Here is an 18,552-nt window from a genome sequence, read left to right on the forward strand (position 1 = left end):
ATTATGACGATTATGACGGTTGTGCAAAAATAATTGCGATTATTTAAAATAATTGTGATTATTTAAAATAATTGCGATTATTTAAAATAATTGCGATTAGACGATTATGTAATAATTGTGACAGGCCTACTTAACCTGTAGGTCGCCTATTTTTGTAGACATTTCTACAAACATTTCTTTTGGAAATCTTCGCCCATAATGACATGCCCAAAATAGGCACACCAGGTCGAAATGGGTTAATAATAATACGGCGTGAAACCTCACAGATCTAGAGCCGGTTCCCGAGTGGTTAGGGCACATGCAGTACCTCATGGCCTGGTTCGATTCCCGGCAGGCCGGTCCATGTCTGAATGTCAGTCCCATACTTCTCTCTCTCGCCGCATTTCCTGTCTCACTCGTCACACTATCACTGTCAAATAAAGGCTTAAAAAAATCAAACAAACAAACACAAATGCTTCCAGATCTGCCATGGAGCATGGGACAGTTGTTGGGATTATCCAGACTGCAGCGTTTGCATGCGATGAGGGGTGAGACACACTCCGAGGTATGAGAGCAGGACACAGGGTTTCCATTAACAAATGCTCTCCTCAGATCATAAACGTTTTGGCTTTTGGACGTATGTCCAACAAGCACCATGTGTTTGAATGAAATGAAGACCACTCCCCTCAAAGATTTAACATTTTCCTTTGTCTTGCGAGGCAGGTCTGGCTGTCCATCAGTGCGGGTTGCATTGCGTCATTCTTTTGAACTGTCATTTGGTCCAGTGTTGGCTAAAACTATGACGAAGAATGTCCGTAGAACTAAATAAAAACTGAATAAAAACTAAGCTATGATGACTAATACGAAGACTAAATATCGTCAACAAATAAAAAATAGACTAAAATGTTATGTTTGGTTGCGCTCGGGTGTTGTGCTCTGAAAAAAGCAGATCTACAAGCTCACAACGTGTCGCGCTGCGATGCGTTGTGAGCTTGTAGATCAGCTATTTTCGGCATGCAACCAACTGTAAAATCAGCCATTACAACGCCATCAAGGCACCGCCAAAATACATTTTAGTCGACTAAATCAACTGTAGATTTAGTCGACTATAATCTTATGATATTTAGTCGACTAAAACTAGACAAAAACTAAAACATTTCAGATGACTAAAATATGACTAAAACTGAATGGAACTTTATTCAAAAGACTATGACTAAAACTAAATCTAAATGTGCGGTCAAAATCAACACTGGTTTGGTCACATGCATGTAAAATGTGTGCATTATGTTTTTCACCTGCTTTGACCACTTTCAACCTGGCGTTCCTGTTTTGGGCGTGTCATCATAGGTGAAAAAGTTCAACAATGGTCTAATGTAGCAGTGTTTGGAATAATTGATAGTTTCTATGTCCAAAACAGTTACCTTTCAGGGTTCAAATACAAATACATCAAAAGTAGCAGATCTACAAGCTCAAAACGCTTCTCGCCACATTTTGAGCTTCTAGGATCTGCTACCTTTGATGCTTTTGTGTGACGCTGTAGTATGATCACGTAGGGTGTTAATTTATGTGTCAAATGTGTCCTTTGTGTCCCGCTCTTAGAGTGAAGAAGCTCCTCTGGTGCCAGAGGAGTCGGAGGACTTGTTCGTCATTGAACAGTCGACTCAGGACTTCTTGGAGATGAGGAGAGCAGAGTACATGGGCTACCACAGACGTCTGCAGAGAGACAGCGAGCTGCTCTTCACCCCCAGCTACATAACCGGTACACTTTGACTGCAACTCTTTCACATTCACAATGCAATACTGTACTGTACCTTGCTTGATCCGATAAAGCTCAAGAAAATACTCCTTAAAGGACAAGTCCGGACTAAAATGACATATTATTGGCCCCCATGGGGGTCTATTTGCAGAATTGCTCCTGTCGTCCAGTTTCCCGAGCAGTCCCCATAGCATAGAGTGGAGCCCATAAGCATATCGCTACTCATGCTATTTGTTGCGGTCAAAAGTTTCACTTTTGGGATCGATATAAGTAGGAAAAAAGGCTATATGTTATTTTAGTCCTTTAAGTCTGAATAGAGTCCTTCTCTTAAAGGTCAGTAAGTCACCTTGACAGAGGCTTAGAAGCATGTATATCTTATTACATTATTATTAGTAGTATTAGTGTTATATTCTATCAGTGTAACTATCTGTGGATCTTGATTAATATGTTTTTATTGACAAAAATGAATATCCATGAACATAATTATATTTGTACATATATATCAAAAGGCTAAAATTCCCCAAAATGCTTGAGAGCTTATTTACATTGTGGTCCTTTGAGTGTAAACTGATATATTTTTTTTATGACGTACCTTCCCCTTCAGGGGTTGTTATTGTTGTTGGAAATGTAAACAAAAGCAGTCACAGAACTTCACGGGTTCTGGAGAGTTTCAGGTGGAAGGTTCTGGGTTGTCCTTTGTTGTCAAAAAGAGACATAATTGTATGTATCTCTGTTTCATTGTGTGTTAATTGTGTGTTGTGGATAGAGAGAGAGATGCATATGGGAACCATTGAATCTCACTGCCATACACGCCATGTGTATGTGATCAGTAAAACGTGACCCTTGAACCCCTTGTATCAATACATTGTTTTAGTTTTGGCATTGAGCGTGTGTATGTGTGTGTGTGTGTGTGTGCGTGTGCGCGTGTCATACTGAAGTAAAATAAAATAAAACGATTCCTCTGTGGCTGGTCTGTGGTTTCCAGTTTCTCACATTATTACTGTATGTGCTCAGGGAAATATTGTTCCATGTAGTTGATTTCTTCCTCTGTGTGTGTGTGTGTGTGTGTGTGTGTGTGTGTGTGTGTATGTGCTCCTATAGTCCCAGCTTCCAGCAAACTGCCTGAGAACATGCGTCCCCGCTATCTGGAGGACGAGGGTCTGTACGTAGGGGAGCGGCCTCCTGTTCTACGGTCCAACGAGAACATTCTGGAGAACCGCATCCTGAAACAGGAGCAGGTACTGTACATGGCAACTGATCAATCTAATGACCACACAGGAAAAGAAACAAGGCACTCTTGTGGAAAAAATGTAATATCCTTGATTGAATTGGCTAATGCATTGGTTCTCAAAGTGTGTGTGTGTGTGTGTGTGTGTGTGTGTGTGTGTGGGGGTCCAGGGGTCCAGGGGGTCCCCAGCAAAAGTATTTAATGTAGCATCACAATCATTTTAACCACTTTATCCATTTATTCGTTGGCTATTCAAAAATAGCAGATCTACAAGGTCACAGCGCATCACTTCGTGCCACACTGTGAGCTTGTACATCTGCAATTCTTTATCTTTTAGAAAAATATCAAATGTTTTGAAACATTTTATTTGTTTTTACATAAATCTTCTCTTCTGGGGGTCCCTGACACAAAAGACACACATTTTCAGATGGGGGTCCGCAGCCAAAATATTTATTTGGGTGTCCTTGTCAAAAAAAAGTTTGAGAACCACTGTTCTAATGGATTCTAATGTCAAATACCAGCAGTAGTAGTGATGTCTGCAGGAGCTCCTCTCTCTACATAGACAGTGCATTGAACCTTGCACGCTTGACGGAACACTTTTTTTGTGTGCAGGGGAAGAAGTGGTTTGGAGACGATGGCAGGATCATGGCTCTTCCTGACCCCATAAAGGAGTCCTCCACCAGACCTCCTCTGTTCCACATGGAGGAGGACATGGACCCTGCTCTGCACGCTGTGTACAGGAAGGTCAGACATACCCCCACTTCACAGGTTGCAACTGTATTTGGACCGCTTTTTTTCAGTCAACATCACGTCTTGGCCCAAAATAGCCGATCTACAAGCTCCCAACGCGCTGTGTTGCACCGTGTTGTTGAGCCATGTTGCGAGCTTGTTGATCGTCTATTTTTCTGCAGGGATTCAAGTTGTTGTAAATCCCACAGACAGACTTAAAGGGATATTTCACTTTCAAAAAAACGTTGGGTAATTTTAACGTCTACTCAGGCTTTTGTGAGCCCCACAGACCATTTTTTTGGCTTGATTCAGTATTTAGATATTTGATATTCATTTTATCAGACACTTCCTATACAAACCCATTGTAACTTCAAACTAAATTTGTTATGTTAGATTCATCAAAAACACCCGTCCTTGGTTCTGGTGACTCACCCTGCCCTCCTAATACGCGAGGGGGCCGCGTTTTTTCGATAAGTTTTTTCATTTATTTTTAATATATTTTTTTTAAACGTAAAATATTAAATACAATAAAAACATTTAATATAATACTGAATAATAATACTAAATACTGAATCAAGCAACTTAAAAACGGTATGTGGGGCTCACAAAAGCCTGAGTAGATGATAAAAATGACCCAAAGTCACTTTTGAAAGTGAAATATCCCTTTAACCACTTTCAAGTCAACCTGGCGTTCCTATTTTAGGCAACGTGTAAAAAGATAACAAAAAAAGAGTGAGCGGTGGTAGTTGGTCTTGTAAACAGGGACCAGAGTGAGGGGTGGTAGTTGGTCTTGTAAACAGGGACCAGAGTGAGGGGTGGTAGTTGGTCTTATAAACAGGGACCAGAGTGAGGGGTGGTAGTTGGTCTTGTAAACAGGGACCAGAGTGAGGGGTGGTAGTTGGTCTTGTAAACAGGGACCAGAGTGAGGGGTGGTAGTTGGTCTTGTAAACAGGGACCAGAGTGAGGGGTGGTAGTTGGTCTTGTAAACAGGTATCAGAGCGAGCGGTGTTGTTGCCATATCTATGATTTCATCTGTACACAGATGAAATTACACAACTGCAGCTAAAACCTCCGGGGGCATCTGAGCTGCCAGAGGGTGTTAATGCAAGCTGGGCTTCCTCTCCAAGGCGATATAAATGAGGTCACCAGACTGTAATGTCTGGATTTTCTGCACAATTTACTTTTCTTTTGGGTTACCACGCTACTTAACCCATTAAGACCGGGAACGCATCATGTGTGTCATTTTTAGACTCCTTTTTTTGCTATTCAAAAATAGCAGATCTACAAGCTCATAGCGCGGCACAGAGTGCCACGCTATGAGCTTGTAGATCTGCTATTTTTGAAAAATTGTGAAAATGTTTGAATAAATATATTTTTCGCAGCGAACATTTGTAACTCAAATCTTTGCTTCTGGGGGACTCTACAAATGTCTTCTAAATCCTAACAGTTTTTAAAATATACACATATATCAGTGGCTCTTAAACTTTTAGATGTCAAGGACCCCCCAAAATGATATGTATTTCACCCCCATCTGAAAATATTTTGTTCCAGGGACCCCCTCAGAAGCAAAGATTTGAGTTAAAAGTGTAGATATATATGCAAAGATTTGCACACATTTTCACGATTGTTTTCACAAAAAATAGCCCAAAGGAATCTTTTTTTTTTTTTTTATCCCACGATTTTGTAACCCCATTCTTTTTCACCCAGTGCCAATTGTCTAAGTACTCCTGGGCACTACACTCCCTCTGCCAACCCAGGGAGAGCTCATGCCTCCCTCAATGCATGAGAGCTAACAAGCCGCTTCTTATCACCTGACAGGGGGGAGTTTCCCTGGTTGGACGTAGCACGTGGAAGGAACACATTCCCGGTTTGAATGGGTTAAATCTCTGTCTAGGTCTAAAAACAGGATCTGGGTGGGAACGTATACGAGCGGAGGGACTGTACGAGCGGAGGCCCCGGCCGGCACCCATTGCTACTTGGCAGTGTGTGATGTGTATAATACCCAGAGAATCATCCTTCATTATTAATCCTGTGAAAAGTTGTTGCAGCTGTCATGGTCAGATGAAGTCATGGAGCAAAACGAGGGCCTCAGATGACCGCGGCGCAGGGCGCCATGTTGTCAACACGGGACGTCTCATATTATCATTACCGTCGGTTCCTGAGGGCACTGTTGGTGGTGGTTCTCGAAGTGGGGTCTGTGGGCACCCCCAGGGGTCCTTGAGGGGGTTCCAGGGGGATCCCTGCAGCTAAATTAGTCAATATATGTACAGTAGCATCAAATTCAGTTTAACCGGCCTGGGCCGTAGCGTGACGGTCCAGCCACCCTAGGCTGAAATGCCAGTCTGACAGCGTGTCGCGAGTTCGACTCCCGTTCCCGACGACCTTTGCTGCGTGTCACCCCCCATCTCTCTCCTCATTTCCTGTTAGCCTACCTTCCCTATCCCTCTAAATAAAGGCATAAAAAGACCCCAAAAAAATATTTAAAAAATCAGTTTTTAAAAATCAGTTGAACCACTTTAAGCCCATATACATCGGCAGATCTACATTGCGACGCGGTGTGAGCTTGTAGATCTGCTATTTTCAAAAAGTCTTTAAAAAGATGTGACATTTTTTTAAATATTTTTTGAAACATCTTAACACATTGACTGCCATCGGCTAATCTCAGAACGTCCATCGTAGTGCCACGCTATTTCTTACCTTTTTTGTTTTTTTGATTCCGTCATAGGCCCCGCTAAATCCGTTTAAAATCCGCGTTCATTTGGTTCGACACAAACACGGGACCCGACCGAACAAAACGCTGAAAACCGTGCGGCGATCCGACACTGCATTCTGGAGAACGAGAGGAAAACGCTAAAATGGTGGATGTGGTGAGAAAAACAACAAGCCAGAGATAATGGCGTCCAAAGTTGACCGCTAGACAGGAAACGGAGGCGGGAGAAAAACCGGAAACAGTATTATTTCGTTTCCGGCCCGCCCCCTTCGAGACCGGAAGTGCAAAAAAAATCCGGAATCTGCACCTGCACGATTTAACATGGGAAAACACCCGCCCCGTAGGACTACGGGAACGGCAGTTAACGGTTGGATTTAACGGCCCGTAGGACTACGGGCCTGGCAGTGGATGTGTTAACAACACAAATCTTGTGTGGCGGTCCCTGTCCCATACTGTATATTTTCAGATGGGTGTCCGTCGGCAGACACCTATTTATTTGCGGTCCTTGACATGAAAAAGTTTGAAAATCACTGATTTAGACAGCATGCACACAAACTTAAATACACGCTCCTGGTACACAGCCATAATAATCCCCCACGTGTATATGTCTGAATGAATGCTCTCGGCCAGGAGCACTGCATGTCATGATGAATTGTGTCCCTGTTTCGTGTCCCCTCCTCCCTCCAGGCTCTGAAGCGTGACAACCTGTGCATAGGGGACCCGGAGGGGGACTACCAGCTGGACGTGGACGTGTCGGGTCTCATCTTCTCCCACCACCCTCTGTTCAGCAGAGAGCATGTCCTGTCTGCCCGCCTGGCACAGATGTACGACCAGCAGCTCAACAGACTGCACAACAACCTCACCACACACCTCACTGACAAGGTATGGACGGACTGCAACACCCAGAATGCACCTGCCTGACAGTGGCAATATACAGTACAGTATAATACAGTAGTCTCTGTCAGATGGAAACCTCATATATCCAAAACGCTTTTCAGGATTGTAATTCAAAAACAGCAAAATCGCTTTGCGCCACATTTCGTATGACGCTGTAGTGTGATCACACTTAGGGCGTTATTGTACGAAAAAACACCAAAAGTTAGAACATGGAGAAATGAGGTTTCTGCCCGACAACAACGATATAATGATGAAGAAAGGGGGTCTGGAATAGTTATTGTGTTCTTTGTTGGTTGCTATGGTAACATGTCCAGCTGCTACAGTGCTGTCACAATGTGTTCATCCCTGATGCCAAGCAGGGTGGCGGGGTGGGGGGGGGTTATGGTCACCAGGGGTCCTGAGGAACTCCACCAAGAATCCAAGAAGGCTCTCCCACTGTCCTTTAAAACGTACTGTTTCTCAACGTAGGGTTCCGGGGACCAATTTGAGGGTCCCAGAGATAATTAAAAAAAATGTAATGGGGGTCTGTCTGTTGACATAATAATATATACTGTAACAATACATAGCGTTGCAGTCGGTCACACAACATCATCAAAAGTAGCAGATCTACAAGCTCAAAATGCGGCGCGAAGCGACGCGTTTTGAGCTTGTAGATCTGCTATTTTTGCTATTTTTTAATTTGAATCAGTTTTGGACATGTTTTGGAGACGATATTTAAAAAAAGGTTGAGAATTACTGAACTAAACAATACTGGAACCCCAATCTACACTGTAAAATCCTCTGTGTTCATTTAACTCTTGAGAGTGTACAAAATGAACCAGACTTGCAGACCCAAACGGGTCTATCTGCTGTATGTGGACCCCTGGTGGTCCCCGAACCCGACGTTGAGAACCACTGCTTCAGACCTCACAGCGTTACTCACAGGATTCCCTCTTTAACCATTCCTCTGTGGCTGGACTGTGGTTTCCAGTTTCTCACTTTATTACTGTATGTGATGTGCTCAGGGAAATATTGTTCCATGTAGTTGATTTCTTCCTGTGTGTGTGTGTGTGTGTGTGTGTGTGTGTGTGTGTGTGTGTGTGTGTGTGTGTGTGTGTGTGTGTGTGTGTGTGTGTGTGTGTGTGTGTGTGTGTGTGTGTGTGTGTGTGTGTGTGTGTGTGTGTGGGGTAGCTGAACGGGCTGAGGAACGCCCTGAGGAACATGCATGAGATCCACAGTGGTCAGGCCCTCAGCCAGGCCATGGAGATGAGGATACATGAGTACAAGCTGGAAGTCAGGTGAGTTCCTCTCTCCCCAGTGAATTGGGCACAATCTCTTGCCTTATGCCTACACTTTTTTGCAATTTTTCTCTCCGCCAGGAGAGTTTGTTTTCACTTTCTGAAACTGGGACTAACATTGGTCAAGCCTCACGTGACACGTGACAATACGGTGAAATAGTGTGATCCGATTGGCTAGTGACGTATAGCGGCCTATAAAAACATGTGTCACTTTGAAAGTGTCTGTGCCACTTTCAAAGTGAGGTAAAACAGTTCCAACAATCCTGCATGCAAAGCAGATACTTTAATTAAGCTAAAGCCTCTCTAGATGGGAAGGCCTCGATCCTACAAATGCTTAGTTAACGCCCAAGCCAGCAAGCATGATTTCGAGTTGACATGGCTGACAGGACAGACAGATAGGACACTTACACAGACAGGACGGATAGGACACTTACATAGACAGGACGGATAGGACACTTATACAGACAGGAGGGATAGGACACTTATACAGACAGGACGGATAGGACACTTATACAGACAGGAGGGATAGGACACTTATACAGACAGGACGGATAGGACACTTATACAGATAGAACATTCCCAACATTCCCAACACAAGTCTTCTGGCGGAGAGTTGTGCTCCGGGGAGCACCTTTTCTAGTTTACTATTAAGTTTCTTAAAATGTTAAATTTTTGTAACTTTTTGAAAATCTTTTTTTTTCTTTTTTTTTTTTAATGTTTGAGAACCAGTGGTCTAGAAAGCCCTTTGTCTTCTAGGACGGGTGACATTGTGGCTCTGTCTCACAGGAACACCCGTCTGCTGCGGGACAGGGAGCAGGAGAAGGACAGGGCGCTGCTGAAGAACATAGTGAAGCTTTGGAAGGAGCTCAAAGCTCTGAGGGACTTCCAGAGGTTCACCAACACCCCCTACAAACTGTACCTTAGGAGGTAAGGTTCACCATTAACACCCCCTACAAACTGTACCTCAGGAGGTAAGGTTCACCATTAACACCCCCTACAAACTGTACCTCAGGAGGTAAGGTTCACCATTAACACCCCCTACAAACTGTACCTCAGGAGGTAAGGTTCACCATTAACACCCCCTACAAACTGTACCTCAGGAGGTAAGGGGAAAAACCCAATGTGTTGTACAGAATGCTTCTAGTTCGGCTATTTTCACTACTTTTTAATGTTTTTTTTTTAATGTATGGAATTTCTTAGAAATAATGTAAACAAATGTGTAGTAAACAAAAATAATATTTACTCGTGATCAAAAATGGGTCCCAACCCACTGTTTGGGAAACAGTGCTTTAGGGTATACACTGTACTCTTTTAAGGCACACAGAGAGTGTCTGTCTTCCAAAACACCCCAGGCTGCTTTTTCAGCGGGATGGAGCACTTCCAAAAGTTGAGAAAAGTTCAACTTGGGTGAAACAAAAGGCATGTTGTGTGATCCGCTTTTTCAGCCAGTGCACTCAAAAGGTGCCATGTGCTCTGTTTTTTTTCTACACATAAAACTATGCGTGAACACGCCCTTAGTCTAAATATGTGCAGCTGAACACGTCTATCCCCAAACTTATAGCATGCAAGTCAAGTAAATGGGCACTTGGACAGCACATGAGGTGATTTTCCGCCAATTTTCGATTTGCAACCAGAGCTTTGCTATCAATGAAAGCATTGTTGAGGATTAAGAGGTAGTGATGGATCAACTTTAACATGTGTCTCCTGATAAGCTCACACAATACAGTCTGTTAGATTGTTTTTTATTTCACAACAAGCCAATAGAGACTCTTACTCAATTCTATTGTCTTGTCTGGCTTACATGTCTACAGGGCTCTAACTTTTGCTTAATGCTGTCCTTGTTCATAAATATTGATTTGTCCAAGAAGACCACACTGTGACCTGATCTCTTTTACAGTAGATTTATCTTCTGTTAATAACAAAAGCCCCTTGTCTTTATCATGGTATAATCCATCACTCGGTGCTGTCTGGCCCCTAACAAGTAGAGTACTAAAGTCCTGATATCACTCCCATTACCCCTGGGTAATGGGAGTACCCCATAGCCAAATCCTGTAGATCCACATCATATAAGAACTGTGTTCCAAAAATAAACAAATCACCCCGGCGACTTTAACCCGTTAAGACCTGAGGCCGATTCTACAAATGTCTTCTAAATCTTTATTTTTTCTCTGTTTTCTGAAACACTTATATTGCTATAATACAGTATCAGTGGTTCAATGTCAAGGATCCCCAAAAATGTATTTGGCCCCGGACCAAATACATTTAGTTCCAGGGACCCCCAGAAGCAAAGATTTGAGTTACAAATGTTCGCTTTAAAAATATATATATATTCAAAGATTTGCAGTTTTGCACAAATTTAAAAATCTACAAGCTCATTCCGCGGCACTCAGTGCCGTGGTATAGTGTGCATAGTTTCAATGTAGGCTGATGATAGGTTCCAGGTTTACGTATGTATTAGTTATTATTAGATTATTGGTTTACTATGTATTACTTTATTATGAAATTACAATTTTTACGCATTTGATGTATTATGTGTATTATGATTATCTTGTGTCCTTGCTTACTGTAAGTCGCTCTGGATTAAGAGCGTCTTCTAAATGCCTAAACTGTAAACTGTAAACTGTATATCTGCTATTTTTGAATAGCTAAAGTATAAAATAATGGTTTAAATGACAGATGCTTTCCCGGTCTTAATTGGTTTATGATTCACTAGAGTTTCGGGGGGCTACGCCCCCCTCAACCCCAGCCGCGCACGGGGCCCAGCGTGGCCGCGTGTATATTGGGGTACTGAAATTGCTGGAGTAAAACTGTGGAAAAGTAAAAAAAAAAAAAAAAAAAAAATTGAAAAAAATATATTTTTGATGTTTGAGGGGGACCCCCGCGGACCCCCTGCTGGTCGACGGACCCCCTGTGGAGTGTTGGGACGCGCGGGGACCCCCCTGGAACATGGCGGACCCCTTCGGTGTTTTTTTTTTTTTCATGAAGGTGGTTGCTTGTTTCTGGCGCTTGTTTTTAGAGAACCTGGCATGCCAACGACTTGGCAACCCGAGTTGTTTGTGTTTGTGTTTGGGATGAACATGGCACGTGAAGGACGGACATAGTGTGATCGAGACATGAGTGAAGTGAAAGTAACGGCCTGGGTGGAACAAAGGAGGTACTAAGAAGGGGGGGGGGGGGTTGAAGCAAAGGAGCTGCGTGTGTGTTGGTGTGGAGGAGATGGGCAGAGTGCAATGGCGGCGCAACCCAGCGCATGCTCGCACGTTACACCAGAAATGGTGCCTGGAGAAAATGGTGACCAAAAAAAAAAAAACCCCCCGCAGCGGCTGGCTGCTGTTGTGGTGATGAGGTCGTGCGCACGGTAAACGGTACGAAGCTGCCTCCCCTTCCGTTTTGTCCGACATTTGGTGAGTAGAATTAATTATGTTGCGCGGTGGAAAAGGTGTAGTGTGCAGTGAGATGTCCCCTACGCGAGGCGTAAATTCAGCGCGGCGGCCGTGGCGAGTCAGTTGGCGACATGTGGTCTGGCGGTGCGTTGTTTATTCGATAACAGAGCTGTGGGGTGTGGACACCGAGGGTGCGGAAGTCCGTCGCCATTTATATAGTTAGATATCCGTATGAGTAAAATCGCCGGGGGAGTTCTTATACGACGTGATCTAAGATTTGCCTATGGGATTTACATTACAAAAAATCACACCCAGTGTGAAGAGAGTGGTGCCTTTGAAAGTGTAACTGGTTGCATCCGCAACAATCAGCAACAATATGTTGTCACGTGAAGCTTGACCAATCAGCCGTGCTCAAACATACGGACGGACATACGGACATACGGACATACGGACGGACGGACAAAGTCAAATGTAGGAGTGGTTGGCACCACTCAAAAATAACTCTGTGACTCAGGGGGATAGCGCCCTCTAGCGGCAGTGATGTCAGACTTCGGTGCTCTGTGGCCGTGTATGTATTGATTGATGGATTGTTTTTTCCGGTGCTCCAGAGAGGAGGTGGAGCGGTCATCTGATGAACAGCAGTATGAAGCACAGATCCTAGCAGAGGTGGTGGAGCTGGAGACGGAGCAGGAGGACGACTATCAGAGGAGAGTCACTGAGTACAGGAGACAGCTGGAGGAGTGGAAGACCTGGAGAAGGAAGCAGGTACACTATAACAAGACTACTTCTCCATCTTTTTCGTGTCAAGGAGCCCCAAAATTGATATGTAATTGGCCGCGGACCCCCATCTGAAAAGATTTTTCTAATATTTTCAAAAATAGCAGATGTACAAGCTCGCAGCTTCCCCAGCTAAATGTTTCAATACAGCATCACAATAATTTTAACCACTTAATCCATTTATACGTTGGCTATTCAAAAAAAGCAGCTATACAAGCTTTTACATCTGCTATTTTTGAACATTTTTGAAAAATCGAAAAAATATATATAATTACACAAACCTTCTCTTCTGGGGGTCCATGGCATAAAACATTTTCAGATGGGGGTCCGCAACAAAATAAATATCAATTTGGGGGTCCTTGATATGAAAAGGTTTCAGAGCCACTGCACTAATACACACCTGTGTGATTCTTAACGTTAACTTACAGAAAGCCAAAAAGAAGAAGAAGAAAAAGAAGAGGAGAGATCAGCCTCAGGATGAGACGGAGGAAGATGAGGAGGACCAGGAGGAGAGCGAGGCGGAGGGAGAGGAAGGGCCCCCGAAGCCCGAGCCTCCAGAGAAGCCAGACTTGGGGGCCATAGAGGAGCGGGCTCGGGACAAAGCCTCCAGGATCCGCAGGAAACCAGGAGAACCCGTCCTGGTCCCTGAGCTGACCGCCTCCGGAAACATCACCGCCAGTGACCAGTGCCCCAGGTATGTAACCACTGTGTTCCAGAGCAGTGGTTCCTAAACCCTATTTTTATGGGGTCACGAGTAAATAGCACCTTTTTTACGTTTCCTATAAAAAATAAGTATTATTATTTCAAACAATCACAAAATGATTTCTGAAATAATTGATAAGTTCAAATAAACGTTTAATAAATACTGAAAACAGCAGATCTACAAGCTCACAACAAGTGGCATCGTGACATGCTTGTAAATCAGCAATTTTCACTTTTTTATAAATAGGGCTTAAAAGGTAGGGTAAGTGATATTTTTTGGTTAAAAGGTTAAAGCTCTATATTCTTCTATAGAGTGTTTGTTCAGTAACAGTTTGTTCTCCCCATTTCCCCAGCTCTTTAATAAATAGAAAATATGTTTTCAGGTGGGTTGCAAAATTTCAGCCAATCAAATAAAATTGGTATCCCGACCTGAAAATGCATTTTCTGTTTAATAAAGAACTGGAGAGACATGGAGACTCCTGTTACTGAACACTCTATAGCAATGAGTATCAGAATATAGAGCTATTTAACACTTATTTTGACCAAAGAAAATCACTTACCCTACGTTTAAGTAGTGAATTCACATATTTTTTTGATCCTGGGAAGACACCAAATATTTATAGTATATTTTGGTACTGAAACAATTTGTGAACACCTGATTGATTGATTGATTGATTGATTGATTGATTGAATACTGTATTAACAGTTTGCAAAGACAAGCACAGGGAAGTACAGTTCAATATAAGGTCTGTTAAGAGGATTTTAAACCCAAGAAAACACTATGGCTTGTTTCCATTGGGGTCCAACCTGTTTAATAGAGAGACAACAAGAGAAGATTTTCACGAACCAAATGGACGAGATGTTTCTCACCACCCATGTGTTCATGTTCCTCTCTGTAGGGCGGAGGTAGCTCGCCGGGAGGACGTGGCCAAGCGTTCTCTGTTCATCAAGATCCTGTACAACGAGAAGGAAGTCTCCAGGACAGACAGCCGCTCCCTCAACTCTGATTTCAGGGTCCACTTTGGTCAGATCTTCAACCTGAAGATCGTCAACTGCCCTGAAAGCATCAAACTGCAGGTACAAAGACAGCTTATACAGAGAGCACCGGTAACTAGGGGTGCAACAGTTAATCAAACTAATCGATTTAATCAATTTGAAAAAAATATTTGATATTGTAATCAATTAATAATACATTTTGGGCATGTCATGGTGAAAATCTTCCAAAACATTTACAAAAAAAAATCCAAATGGTTGAAATAACATAAAGATGTCTTGATTATTTGATTAATCGAAAATGTAATCGATGCAAAAATCGCTAAGAAAGTAATCGATAGTTGCAGCCCTACCAGTAACTGACCGGATAGTAGAGACCTGTGTTCCTTGTCTTTCCTCCCTCTCTGTGCTTGTTTACCTGTTGGAATAACGCTTTAAATATCAATTCACATTTAATAATAATAATGTCTTACACACTGTCATTTGGACTAATTGACACGTTGTGACTGTGGGGCTACTTGTCACTGGGTGACTTTGCTATGTTCTGATTTGTGTGCGTGCGTGTGTGTGTGTGTCCGTGTGTGTGTGTGTGTGTGTGTGTGTGTGTGTGTGTGTGTGTGTGTGTGTGTCCGTGTGTGTGTGTGTGTGCGTGTGTCCGTGTGTGTGTAGGTGTTTGAGGAGGTGGGTACGTCTCACAGCCTCCTGGCGGAGGTGTTTGTTCCAGTACCAGAGTCCTCCGTGCTGACAGGCAGTTCCTCCTCTGAGGAGCAGGAGTTCAGCAGCAACCACAGGGTCATGTTTGACCACGAAGCTGTGGGCAGCGGTGAATGGAACACACACACACACACACACACACACACACACACTCCTCATCATACCCATTAACCCATTAAGACCGGGAACGTGTCATTTTAAGATTTCTTTGGCTATTCAAAAATAGCAGATGTACAAGCTCTCAGCGTGGCACGCTTGTACATCTGCTATTTTTGAATAGCCAACACTAAAATCTAAAATGACACTGCTGCTTTCCCGGTTTTAATGGGTTAACACCAACACGCTAGGATTCACCTAATCCAGTGGTTTCTGACATTTTCATGCCAAGGACCTTCTAAACAGCACTTAGCCACGGATCCCCATTTGAAAGAAAAACATTGTGCCAGGGACCCCCGTAAGAGAACATTTATTCAAACTTTTCAAGATATTTCAAGTTTTTTTTTAAATGGTGGAGTATAAAATGGGTTTAAGTGGTTAAACAGATAAAAAGAGTGTTTGGTTAAGAAGTGAAAAAGAAAAAAATATTAAAAAAAATATTTTCACGATTTTTCATAAATAGCAGATCTACAAGCTCATAGCGCGGCACTCTGTGCCGTGCTATGAGCTTGTAGATCTGCTATTTTTGAATAGCCAAAGAAACCTAAAGTGACACAGATGCGTTCCAGGTATAAATGGGCTAAGAGAGATTTATTTGTTCTTGAAGAGCCTATGAAGCACTCCTTTTTTTATTAGTCTAAACAACAACAGTCATTGTCACAGAAAAAGTAACGTTGTCACCTTGCAAGGGTGTGTGTAAACTACTGAATAGAGCGAGCGACCATGATCTGACTGGTACCACCCAAATTTAGAACAAACATGGGAAAGTTCTCATTCTACTAATCTGCCACCAAAATGTGGAATGCCCTCTAACACCATCCATTATTATCTTGAATGATATGAGGTCTAGGGGGCGGGGCTATAACTAGCTACAGTGTGTGGCACGCACGACCTCTTTCACCGTGTTGTCGTGGACGCATTCACCCCCACAATCGCCGTGCGTGCGTCGCTATGTGCGTCACTTTACGCACACACGGATCCTGGGAGCTAAATATAGCAGTGTGCATAGCATGGATGTGTAACACTGATTTCTTTCAAAACTGGCCTGAAAAAATATCTATCAGGATATCAGACCAAAAGGGGAGTTAAATGTATTTTTCCCATCTCATGTGTACATATACAGTAGTGTTTGTATTTGTTGATGACGTGTATTATTGTGTTAATTGCTATGTTGATGAATGGAAACAAGTCCCCAGGACTTTTTTTGTGTTATCCTTTTAGCTTTAACGTCTTACTGAACCACACACTGTTTACATTTCTGACCAATTAAGTATTCAACCGATCAAAAAAGGAAAACCTCCCCATTCCCCATGGTGTACAGTGCCGTAGACCGCAGTGTGGTACTCAGAATGTACGGTCATTTTCCCTTCCACTCATAAATGTCTATGTGTTTTTCAGACGTCCCCTTCTCGTTCGAGGCTGACGGCGGTAACAAACAGACGCTGTTGACCTCTGGGAAGCTGTCCTGCTGTGTGTCATGGGGCCTCGGAGAGGATGACGTCCCCCTGGCCCCGCCCATGTCCCAACAGCCTGGCGCCATGCACGGGTAACGTGACGTCATGTTCCTGTTGTTCCCCTTTGTTCCTTCACTGTAGCATCCTCTACGGGAGCGTTTACTGTGAAGATCACATTGATAACATTTTCACATAAACACAATAATTAAAAAGGCGTGGAAACAATTTTAATACTTTTGTCAGGTCCAGAATGATTTGTTTGTTTACATCTGTGTGCCATTATCACAGTGTTCTTCTGTTGTCTTTGGGTAAAGTGCTCTCTTCCCTAAAGGCAGCCCTCACGTCATGTAGACGGCATAATTGCTGCGTTATAGATGTGAATCAGGGAAATAACAATACTTATGCAACAGAGTTGTAGTACTGCATGTGCAGCGAAACACCGGAGAGCCTTGTTGTTGTTTAGTGTTTACATTATGTTCTGTCTGTCTGTCTGTCTGTCTGTCTGTCTGTCTGTCTGCCTGCCTGCCTGTCTGTCTGTCTGTCTGTCTGCATGCACAGTGGACTGAGGCAGCCGGACGCGGTCTCGTTTATCGGGGCGTCCGGGCTCAACGACATGAAGAAGATCGGGGAGTGGGCGACGGAATCGCGGCTGGACCCCAACGACCCCACAAACGCCGCCATCATGCAGCTGCTGAAAGTGGGTAAACTGTACTAACTAACTAGTCTACACAGTCAAAGCCTCTGTGTTCATTTATCCATTTGTAACTCCAAGAGGTCCATTTGGTTACATTTGGTTACAATGTGTTAAATGTGTTAAAATAAGTCTTACATATCCCTATATTCTGAAACTAATCATTGGAGTGTTTATTCACTAACAGGGGTCTCCCCTCTCTCTTTAGTAAACATAAAATGCATTTCCAGGTAGAGATACCAAAATAAAATTGAAGCTGATAAATGGGTACTCTCTCCCGATTGGATGAAATCGACGACACACCTGAAAATGTTTTCTTCCTTTTTTACTAAAGAGCTGAAGAGGCAGGCAGGCCCCTTTTACTGAACAAATACTCTAGAGTATAGAGTTTTGTCTTGAACAATTTTGTGTAATTCTTTGAATATATATATATTCTTTTTTTAAAAGCGAACATTTTTAACTCGAACATTTGCTTCTTGGGGGTCCCTGGTACAAAATATTTTGAGATGGGGGTCTGCAACCAAATAGATATAATTTTGCATGACATGAAACAGTTTGAGAACCACTGATAAAGCAACATAGGTTTTTCAGAAAACGGTTAGGATTTAGAAGACATTTTTAGAATCAGCCTCAGGTCTTAACAGGTTAACAACACTAAGGATCATCCATCTCTCTGGCTCCAGGTGGCCAGCAGCGGGGAGGTGACGGCTCCAGAGTACTTCCGTCTGGAGCAGCTGCAGGAGGAGTTTAACTTTGTGACGGATGAGGAGCTGGAGAGCTCCAAGAGGTTCCGTCTGCTCCGCCTGAGGAACCGCGAAGTGGCCGAGTTCCGCCACTACAAACACGTCCCGGCACTGGAGAGGGAGGTCACAGACAAGGTGTTCCAGGTTAGGATACGTCAGCACTATTTTACTCTTCTCATACTTTAGTCATTATGCCCCCGCACATATATCCCACACATAATGCCTTGCAATGCGACTCGTTGTGACCTTGTAAATCTGTTATTTGCATTACAACTTCACTCATTTTCATCAGATCTTCATATAACTGGTCCTCACTAATGCCCATTATAAAAGATTGCTCCATTTCTGACTATTTGGTCTGTG

General features: G+C 43.2%; 1 protein-coding gene across 1 annotated transcript in view; it reads left to right on the forward strand.

Moving 5' to 3' along the window:
• The window catches only part of cc2d2a (coiled-coil and C2 domain containing 2A), a 52,007-nt gene that overhangs the window by 6,190 nt on the left and 27,265 nt on the right, over nt 1–18,552 (forward strand). The window contains exons 11-23 of the mRNA XM_084066431.1: nt 1,579–1,738; nt 2,837–2,973; nt 3,576–3,707; nt 7,090–7,284; nt 8,470–8,576; nt 9,363–9,503; nt 12,568–12,724; nt 13,165–13,430; nt 14,338–14,515; nt 15,101–15,254; nt 16,700–16,847; nt 17,314–17,452; nt 18,130–18,333. Coding sequence (XP_083922557.1) covers nt 1,579–1,738; nt 2,837–2,973; nt 3,576–3,707; nt 7,090–7,284; nt 8,470–8,576; nt 9,363–9,503; nt 12,568–12,724; nt 13,165–13,430; nt 14,338–14,515; nt 15,101–15,254; nt 16,700–16,847; nt 17,314–17,452; nt 18,130–18,333 — 2,118 coding nt within the window. The remainder of the gene's footprint in view (nt 1–1,578; nt 1,739–2,836; nt 2,974–3,575; nt 3,708–7,089; nt 7,285–8,469; nt 8,577–9,362; nt 9,504–12,567; nt 12,725–13,164; nt 13,431–14,337; nt 14,516–15,100; nt 15,255–16,699; nt 16,848–17,313; nt 17,453–18,129; nt 18,334–18,552) is intronic.

This window comes from Gymnoscopelus microlampas (genome assembly GCF_963454915.1).
Source record: "Gymnoscopelus microlampas genome assembly, chromosome: 9".
Taxonomy (NCBI): domain Eukaryota; kingdom Metazoa; phylum Chordata; class Actinopteri; order Myctophiformes; family Myctophidae; genus Gymnoscopelus; species Gymnoscopelus microlampas.